The 10,434-nt window shown below is 53.5% G+C and overlaps 1 protein-coding gene across 3 annotated transcripts in view; it reads right to left on the bottom strand.

The window, feature by feature from the left end:
- PTPRN2 (protein tyrosine phosphatase receptor type N2) overlaps window positions 1-10,172 on the bottom strand; it is a 697,620-nt gene extending 687,448 nt beyond the window's left edge. For all 3 annotated transcript variants that reach the window (XM_079932273.1, XM_079932274.1, XM_079932276.1), the window contains exon 1: window positions 10,027-10,172. In XM_079932273.1, the coding sequence (XP_079788399.1) occupies window positions 10,027-10,126 (100 nt within the window). In that variant the 5' untranslated portion in view covers window positions 10,127-10,172. The remainder of the gene's footprint in view (window positions 1-10,026) is intronic.
- Window positions 10,173-10,434: the final 262 nt, after the last annotated feature.

The following is a 10,434-nucleotide window of genomic DNA, read 5'->3' on the forward strand; positions in this document are numbered from 1 at the left end:
CTAAAACTAGAACTACCATACAACCCAGCAATCCCACTACTGGGCATATACCCAGAGTAAACCATAATTCAAAAAGACACATGCACCCCAATGCTCACTGCAGCACTATTTACAACAGCCAGGTCATGGAAGCAACCTAAATGCCCATCGACAGACGAATGGATAAAGAAGATATGGTACGTATACAGAATGGAATGCTACTCAGCCATAAAAAGGAACAAAATTGGGTCATTTGTAGGGATGTGGATGGATCTAGAGACTGTCGTACAGAGTGAAGTAAGTCAGAAAGAGAAAAACAAATATCGTATATTAACGCGTACATGTGGAACCTAGAAAAATGGTACAGATGAACCGGTTTGCAGGGCAGAAATAGAGACACAGATGTAGAGAACAAACATATGGACACCAAGGGGGGAAAGCGGTGGGGGGGAGGGGTGGTGGTGGTGGGATGAATTGGGAGACTGGGATTGACATGTATACACTGATGTGTATAAAATGGATGACTACTAAGAACCTGCTGTATAAAAAAATAAAATAAAATGCAACAATTAAAAAAAAAAGAAATTATCACAGATAGAAAATAAGTGATTCGGCTTCCTAGTAGACTAAACTAAGAATCTAATCTTTATTTTGAAAAATAATTTTTCCATTTAAAAAAGGTTTCTTTACTCAAGTCATCAAAATGCTTCCTCCTGCTTAAATTCCCAGTGATGAAAAACTCACGTAAAAGAGCATTCTCTGGGCTTTCAGCATCCGCACTTGACGTGCCCTTTGAAGTGCTTGCCCCAAACAAGACAAAAGCAAACAGGAGACCCAAGGCCTGGCATGGCCACTTCCGGGGAAACAGACGCTGGCACAGCCAGGGGCTGGGCCACCCTGCACAGGCACCCCGCCTGGCTCCTATCAGAGAGAAATTCAGCCCACACCTGGTTCTGCAAGAGATGGAAGCCTTGGCTTCTGATACCACAGTTTCCCTATTCCACCTACACTCTGCCGAAAGTCTTTTTTTAAAAGCATATTCCAGGCCCTGGGTGTGACACCGAAGTTGGGCAAAGAACTTGGAATCCTTGCTGGGCAAGGCCCAGGATGTGCCCCCCCAGGAGGACTCCACCAGGACCCCAGCCTCGCCGTCTGCTCCCCACGGGACATCCCGCTGGCACCTCTGCCTCCCCTCCCCACAGACACGCGCTGCGGTTTCCTCTGGGGAGGGACGCGCGGCGGGACCCCCGGCGAGGACAGGAGTGGGGTGCAGCCTGGAGAGGGCTGGGAGTGAGCTCCCGGAGTGGAGACCAGGGACCGCGGACGGGGTGAAAGTCAGACCTTCCTGGGGGGAGGTTTCTGGGCGGGGCGGCCGGGCAGCGAGCCACAGGCCACACGCGCTCACCTGCGGGGCACCAGGGCTTGTCCCTGGCAGGAACCGTCAGGCAAGGTGGAAGACAGCCAGCTCAGCTCCTGACCTCCCACCGCCCCACCAATGGGCCGGGTCCCCAGAACCTGAGGAGCCTGACGAAAACCAGGAGCAGAGCGAGGGAGCGCCTGTCCCCACCGTCCTTCCTCTGAGAGAAAGGCTGCGGGGAAGAAAGGGTGGACCTGGGGAGCAAAGCACAGGAACACACTGGGGCACTGACCAGCGCCCAGCAGATACCTCGCAGCAGGAATCCGACAGCCCACGCAGGTGGAAGGCGCTGCCTTCCCACAGGCCTGCCAAACACGGGGCGGCGAGACTCGCCCCTCAAACTGCAGTTCAGAGGGCAGGCGACCGGCCAGAGTCACCGGGCTCCCCTCGGGAGAGCGGGGATGGGGTGGCCAGCGGAGCCACACAGGCAAGCAGAGAGGGACAGCCTGCAGTGACCGCCGGACACCGGCGGGGACTTGGTGGTGCCAGGACCACGCACCCCGGGTCCCAAATCCGAAGGCCTGAGCCCAGGGCTCACAGTAGAGACACAGCGGAGTCGGACCCGGAGGCAGCGAGGCCCCCGCTCCGCGGCTACCGTCGCCGCCGCGGCCATCTTCTCCGACGGACCGTGCGGCACAGAACATCCCCAGGTGAGCGGCGCAGGCGGTGGTGGACTCGGGAGCCCTGCGCTGGGGGAGCCCTCTCTCCACGAGAACCGGGCACTGCGGGGCCGCCGTGGACACTGCGTGTGGTGCCCTCGCAGGGCGGCCACCGTGCGTTGTGTCAGGCGCAAAAGGCAGACGTGCTCAGCAAGTTGGGTCCCGAGTGCTGCGTGTGACCCCCAACGCTTCTGCAAGGTGTGTGAGGCCTTCAGTCTCTACCGTCAAATATGTTTATGCTTCGGTGACGAGACAAAAATCCAGACACTTAAAAACAGTGCCAACTAGTCATGTCAAATATACCCCCAAAAGTGCTCTGATTTCTGCATTTATCAAATATCAAATATTATTTAAAAGGAAGTGTTTACTGTGTTTGAAAAAGAGTATGGACCATCCCTTTTGATTCCACTCTCCACTCAAACGTGTCAGAATTCGTGTGACTATTATTTACGCCCTCTTTCTTTTATTCAAGGGCCTGAAGCTCTTTGAAGGGGTGACGTAACCTGCAGACGTGTTATCACCGTTATTTGTTCTCATTGGTACAATATAATGAGGAATGCATTCTAGCTGGGCTGGTGACTGTTTTTTAAATACGCTTCTTAGAAAACATAAATCATATGACTTTGTTTGTTTGTTTGGCCGTGCCACAAGGCTTGTAGGATCTCAGTTCACCGACCAAGGATCGAACCCGGGCCCTCTGCAGTGAAAGTACGGAATCCTAACCCCTGGGCCGCCAGGGAATTCCCGATATTGCTGTTTTAAATGGTTGCTTTTGCAAAAACCTCAGTAGTCAGTTCAGCTGAGACTTGGACTCAGCAAAGTCGCACTGTTTTCAATGATAACAATATTCCACCCTGTGTGGCCACCAAGCTGGAGAAACCTGGAGCTTCTAAAAACAAGTAGGGTTACAACTAGGACTGCCATTACCAAGGGCTCTCCCACCAGCTCATAAAATCTTCTCAAAAACACAAAGAATTTGGCATTTTTATCACGGTATAAATTCAGAGTGGTTTAGGTGAAGTACTTTCATTTCTCTTGACTCCTGTTGTGCGTGCAAACTGTAAAGATTACCAGATGGAAGGATGAGGCAGGCCCTCAGTCAGTCACATGCCCCCCTGAAATGGTATCTTTGCTCCTGTAGTTTGTGTCCTGGACCCATATCCACTCAGTCCCCACCATGTGTTTGGAAACTACTGGAATCCTCTCTTGGTTCAACGTGGACCATGTCATGGAATCAGGGACCAGGATGCCCTGGGGAGACAGGTATGAGGCTGGGGAAGGCTCAGGCACAAGGCTGGGCCCCGGGCCCCTGGAACTGACCCTGGGACTTCCCTGTGTTTTGCTTAGGCAACACTTAGCTCAGATGGAAGTTTGGTGATGTGAACCTTGGCCTATTTTCAGGCAAAAGCAGAAAAGGAGATTCAAGAAGACCCGAAGTATTGTTTGGTAAAAGCGATGTGCCTTTGCAGGACAGAAGACGGCTTGAGATGGGAAGGCTGGGGGACGGCAACTTGCACCACTTCTTCTCCAGATTCCCATTCCCACCCACCACGGAGAAACTGTGCTTTCTTTCGCTGGTCTGCCTCGTCTGGTGCCGTTAAAATACCAGCTATTTCAGGGAACATACATATCACTGAATTGGCTTCAAGCCGTACCTCAGGTTAATTACTGCTCTGAGCTGGATTAAAGCCACAGCCCCAGATGGAAAAAGCATCAGCCTCCCAGGGCCAACTTTAGTGGCTGCTCCGTCCATTTATGAGTTGACTATATTTCACTGCTAGAGTCAGAACTGACTTGTACCATTAATGTCAAGCCCTCTTCCCTTTGGCAGCCAGGTCAGCCTTTCTTCTGAAAATTCCTTCCGCCAAACAAACTTCTAAACACATCCTTTGTACTGTACGTAGGACATTGCAAAATGGGCTTTTAGGACCACGAGGTGACACAGACTGCTCATGTCGCATGAGGGAAGCTTCATTCTCTTGCCTGCCAGCACACCTCAGGAAAGAATAATGAGTGACCAGAATGCCCCATCCCTTGCCTGTCTACCACTCTAAATGTCAAGCTTAGACGGAACCTACTCTTAAGTTTTTCTTATGAAAGTAATCCCTCCTTCGTGCCTTACTCTCAAGTATACCGTTTGGTGTAACAAGTCTCAAATGAGAGCTAGCTTCTTTGGTGTTGGTATTACTACATTTTAAAAATCTGATGGAAACCCAGAGGCATTCTGAACAGAGTTTATGGACACATGAATCTGTGATGCTGTGGTGGCACGTGCACTCCTGCCGTCTTGGGAAGGCTAAAGGTGTCCAGAAGCAAGTCACCCACTTCCAAACACCAAAATTCTCCAGAACAGCTAGCCAAATAATTGAATCTGACACTCAGAACAAATCCCAACTTGGAAAATCAATGTCCCCCGCCCCAGACGTGCTTGTTCTTGTGGAATTAGAGGGACAAGTTCTAACGTCACACAGAATCCTTCTGCTGGGACCTGCATCCTACAGAGGTGTCCCTGCCCCATCCTGGGGTCATCTGCTGGAAAAGGTCAGAGGCCCAGGACCCAATCCCAGCACTGGGTGTCCTACAGCGTGCTTCTTAGCCACTCCAAGTCTCAGTGTTTCCATCTGTGAAATGGAGATAGAAACGCTTACCTATCAAAGCTATTCGGGGGCGTCCAGGTAGCCACATGTAGAGTGCTCCCGGGGTTGCCAGGGTTCAAGGGACAGAGGGAGGGCACGGGGCAGTGTTGGGGTTATGGAACTGGGCTACCTCCTGTCACTGGAATCTCTACATAGAACCATATACCAAAAGGAAAACACCATTTCACTATGTGATCATTTTTAATTAAATTAGAAAGAGAAATCACCCCAATCTGTTTTACAACTATTAGCTCATCCCCCCCAGCCCATCACACCCTCCAGCTGCCCTCACGGAAACCATTATTAGTCACACAGGCTGAGAGGGCGTGTGTTTGTGTTTTCTGAATCACAGTCAATACGACTGGAGAGAACAGATAAAACACAAAATAAGTAAACCAAATGCCCTCTTACCCACCTCCACACAGGAGAGTTAACGCCAAGTGATCATCACAAAACCCTCAACAGCTTCCTTATTTCTGCACATCACACACGGAGGGCGTTTTATAGGCCCTGATGTTTCACACGTCAGCACCTCTAGCCCGAAGTTCAGTTTCTTTGGTTAACATGGGAGTCACCTACTTACCACAACTAACAAAGGAAAATGTCACTTAACACGTGACCATGAGTGTTTCCAGGAGAACCACACCTCTTTTCACTTCCTGCCCTAGATACTTAAGTAGTGATCCTGGCCAAGTTGTTAGAGCACGAGTTAAAAGAAAAAATTTCCTTCTTCCTTCCACAAACTCTGTTTCCAGCCAGCAGAAAAGTGCATTGACTGTTTCCTGCTCCTCCAGTTGTCTGGCCTCCTATCAACCAAGATTTGAAAAATAAGTCCAGCTGGGTCTACATTTATGAAGGTCAATTTAGACTAATGTGAAAACAGCTGCCAGGTGCTTTTATGTGGCACAGAGAGTTATCTGCCATGAATTCAACTGTCTGCTTTCTCAGGAAACGGAACGTCTTGTCAGAAGAGATAAGATCAGCTGAGCCTCACCTACCGGGATACATCTAGATAAAAAAAACCCTTCTGTCCACTTTCTTCTTAAGCTTTTTTTCACCTCTCCACACGTAAAGAATTCTTAAACTAGCAATATTTGCACCTAACCAGGCACATCTTAAATACCTACCACCCAAAACCAGAGGGTTGTTTTTAGTTTGGATCACATTGAGTTACAAACACCCTTTCATAAAATATGTTGCAATTCTAAGGTAATGCTCCAAGAGGTCGTGGTAATGGAAACCCTTCTTAATAAGACCATATGCGTAATGACAGCTCAGCTGACCCCACCTCTCCATACTTCACTCCACTTCCTCACCCCATATTCCTAACTTTCAAAAATCCTAAGAAAAGTGGATAAATAACTGCATTTTCAAGTTAGGTAATATTGCATGTAAAACACAGAACAAAATAAACTCAGAATGCATACATTATTATCATGTAAAAGAACCAATGACTGCCACAGAGTTCATCAAAACATATGCCCTGGGGTGACGAGCCCTGGATTCCATCCTGCCTGAGCTGCAGATTCACTGTGCCCCTACTGCCCTTCTTCACGGGAAGCCAGGAATCCAACAAGTCTGCACATCTCGTGGCGTACAGAAATTATCAGCGGAGACCAGCACCACCCCCGAGAGGAAAGTAGAAAGCAGACCACTACGAATTTAGCACACCCCCTGCACCTCCTTGGTGGGTACCGCTGACGGTGATCCTGGTAAGCAGGTGCAAAAAGAGATCAGCTTTTAAAAGAAGAGATGCAAGATGCTGAGACGCACAGCTAAGCTTAGCACAGAGAGGAAGCCATCTAAAAACCTCTGTATTTCCCTACACATTCCTCCCGAGTCTGACACGTTGAACTGCTGTCTCTGGACACAGGAGACAGCCGCACCACAGTTCCACCCAACACCTCTGCATCCGTGGGTGAGCCCACTGTCTGGTACCTCCCCTTCCCGGAAGCCTGGGGTTTTCCCTGTGCCCCAATCCTTCTGCATGGGGACATCAACCAGCACCTGAGGCTGCAGGAGCCGGACCAGGAGGAGGAAACAACAGGCAGAGAAAGGCTCACAGCCAGAGAGAAGGCAGCAGGGCTCTCTCGGGGGGAGGGGCAGGCTGCTCATCACCATACAGCCAACAAAATCAACAGCTCCGGACCCCAAGGAGCAAAGATGGATTTGTGCTTTTGTGGCAGGAAGGATGCTTTGATTCAAAAATAAATGTCGTGCCATCTAGGTGACAAAGCAAGCCGACTCCTGCTCCGGGAGTGGGCTCACTAGCGAATGAAAACTATGTGTGGGCAAATCGAGAGGCAAAAACAAAGGAGAAAAAAGAAACAGCCGCCCATCTTCAAAGCCAGGTGCACTGGGTAGGTCTGACTTTGGATTCTCCAAGAAAAATTTGCACGAAAGGTTGACTCTGTCCTTTGGCAAAGGAAATTCATTTTCCTTTAGCAAAAGAGGAAGATCTTTAACATGACTGCCCTTAAACGTGGAGGCTGCTGGAGCAGGTTCACAAACTGGCCTCCCTGTAACTGAAGAATGGCTTAAAGACAAAAGGCTCATGTTCCCATCATCCTTATGGAAAAAGTACTGAGCACCTGAACAAAAGGACGTCGTAAAATCACAGGGAAAGGCAGAGGGAGGGAGAAGGAAAACCCAAAGATGGACTTATACGAAGAGAATCACTCAGCTGCCCAGGACAGCAATGCCCAACACAGCAATGGTGTTCTAGCTACAAACAAAGTTGAGTCATATCATTGAGAAGGGGTGCCTTATTCCTGCCCCATTCAACCCTGATAATAGTGTCACAAATAATGGGACACCTTGGGCCATAAGGGAGCCTTTTGCACCAGAAAGACATGGGCAGAATGGGTGGTGCAAGGTCAGGAAGCTTAAGTGATTAAGGTGGAAGGGTGCACTTGAAGAGAAAGGGAGAGGTGCAACACCCACTGTCAGTGGGAAGCTGCCATCAGCTGCCGTGGAAATAAGGCCTCGCCATGGCACGTGGCTCAGAGCAATGAAGTTAAACTCAGATGCGGTAGTTCTGTCAACCCAGGGTTTCAACAAGAGCTCCTTCACTGTCTAAATGTGAAGAGGCCCCTCGCTCAAGGCAAGGCATCCGGTGCAAAAAGAACTGGTCTTAGGTCTTGGTGACATTTGACCCCTTATTCTAACCTACAACTTCATGGTGCAAATGAGGAGCAAAAACGTGTTATCTCCTTGAACCACGTGTTGTGTAGGCCTTAACGTGAAGTTGAGTGTGAAGAGCTAAATTGAAAAATAGGTACGAGTGACATGGTTGGGGCCAGATCTAAGGTCTCTGGTGCATCTTTCCCTGTCCATCACTATTTGGAACACTGTAGTTGGTGCGACCACTAACAAACAAGTTCCAGATGGCTGAGAAAGAGAAACATAGTAGCATATGCCTTTCATGGGTGACCACGGTTCCCCGTGCACTTTCTGGAGACTGTGTATGTGAATCCTGAGGATAAGGCAGCAGCCCTCCGGGTGCGGATGGCGCATGGACATAAGGCTGGGTGAACAGAACCTTGGGAGCGTACATAGGTAGACACGGCTACATGCAAGCCCGGGTTGGGGCCCCAAATGGGAAGACCACACTTCCATCTGACTACCTGTATACTCTGCCGTGGCAGTGTCCAATCATCCCTGGATACAGCAGGTTAAACGGATCACCTGGAGTCCCTGAGACAGTTGTAACAATGCCTGGGCCCCTAATGTTGTCCCACATCAAGACTGCATCCAGGAGGCTCCCTTGGGCCACATCGTGAACAGAGGGGGAATAAGTCACCCCTTCTCAGTGATATGACTCGACTTTGCTTGTAGCCGGAACTCCACTGCTGTGTCGGGCAGTGCTGTCCTGGGCAGCTTAGCGATTCTCTTCTCTTCACATGTGTCCGGCCCTGGGTTTTCCTTGCTCCCTCCCTGAGCTACCACCCCCCTCCCCACTTCCTCCTTTATCTACGATTTCTGAAAAATGCTATGAACTGGCAATTACAATGGAAAGAGGATAGTCGAGGACCAGCCTCCCCCGCATCTCGTAGAAGCTACCTTCCCTGCAACACTGAGTGGCCAGTGTCAGCTGATCCTGGCTCTCCCTGACCGTGTGTGTATGTGGAGGGTGGCATCTGGCGAGCTGAGCAAACAGCTCTCACGTGAGGTGATATGCCAGTTCCGGCCCGACAAAGGAGGGAACACAGCCCAGCCAAAGCAGACCAGCCCGCAGCTCGGCCTTTGTTGCTGATCGGGGGCAAGGCCCTGGAGCTCAAGGCAGAGTGAGCCAGGCCCCGGAGCCTCGCCAAGCAGGGTTCACCTGGCAAGGCTCACCTGTGCATGGAGTGGCCCCCAGGGCCCGAGGTGACTCTGACAACAGGACCCCAGGATGTGGCCAACCAGACACACCCTTCCACCCCAGGACTCCACCCCAGCAGGCGAGGACCTCCTCCTGGATCCAGCTCTGCCTCCAACTGTGCCACGCTGCCCACCAGGCCAGGGAGTGAGTGTGAAGACCCGGAAAGCAGAGAGGGACTCAGGGCAAGTGGCCGCATTAGCGAGGAGTCTGGGGAGACCGCCTGTCCACCGCTCGCTGCAGTTTCCGTTTGTTTGGGACAGCGACGCCCAAGGAGACCAGAGGCAGGAGGAGGCGGTGGGCGGCGGAGAGAGGCCCCCTCCACCACCCTGGACCTGGATTTGCGCTCAGTCTTGTAGCACCATTTATTCCGGCCTTGAAGCCGCGGGCACGCCGGCGGCTGGAAGGCCTCCTGCACACAAAGATGAGCGCGGCGGGAGGGAGGGGCCCGACTGCTCCCGGGGCGGAGTGTCAAAGGCCACGCCTGTAGGAAGGCGATTCGGGGCGCTCCCCGTGGCGCTTCCCACCCTCGCCCTCCCACTCCCGTCACGGGAGGAAAATGTCCGTGCGACTGCGAGCGCCGGCAGGGGGGAGGAGGCCGCTAGGGGCGGGAAGGACCCCGCGGGGGACCGAGGCCGGGGGAGCGAAGGCCCCGCGCCCCCCCGGGCGCCCCGCCCGCCCCCCGGCTCGGCCCGCGGCGCACGCGGCACGACCACGCGGGGGTCGCCCACGCAGAGCGCGCTCTCACCGCCCCGCGCCCGCCGGGGGCCGCAAACCGAGGAGAAGTACGGGCGGACCCGCGACGCCCGCGCGGCCCTCACCTCCTCCCCCACCTGCCCCTCATCTCCCAGGCGCCCCCAACACCGCCTTCTAGCACCGAGAAACCCCCGCCCCCACTCGGGCCCCCCCCCGCCGCTCCCCTCAGTCACACGGGAGCCCCTCCCCAGCCTCGACCCAGACCCCGACCCCACTCACCGAGCAGCCCCGGTAGCGGGCGGGCGCGGGGCGCGGGGGCGGCGGGCGGGGCGCGCGGCAGCAGCAGCAGCAGCAGCAGGAGCGCGAGCAGCGGCCCCATGTCGGCGGCGCTCAGTCCATGGCGGCCGCCCCTCCCCGCGCTCCCGGCGCTGCCGCGGTTTCAGCACCGGACAGCGCCGCCGGCCCCGCCCCGACACGCCCGGCCCCGCCCATGCCCCGCCCCCGACACGCCGCGCGCCCGCCCGCCGGCCACGCCCACGCCCCGCCCCCCCCCCCGCGGGGAGCGGTCCGCGAAACGTGCTCCGGCCTGCCTGGCCCCCAACCCCGCCGAATCTCTGCGGGCGCCCAGCCCCCCGTGCTCCGCCCTTGGCCTTCTGCTGCCCTGTGGCCGCCGAGCCTCCCAGGCCC

This window comes from Stenella coeruleoalba (assembly GCF_951394435.1).
Source record: "Stenella coeruleoalba genome assembly, chromosome: 9".
NCBI lineage: Eukaryota > Metazoa > Chordata > Mammalia > Artiodactyla > Delphinidae > Stenella > Stenella coeruleoalba.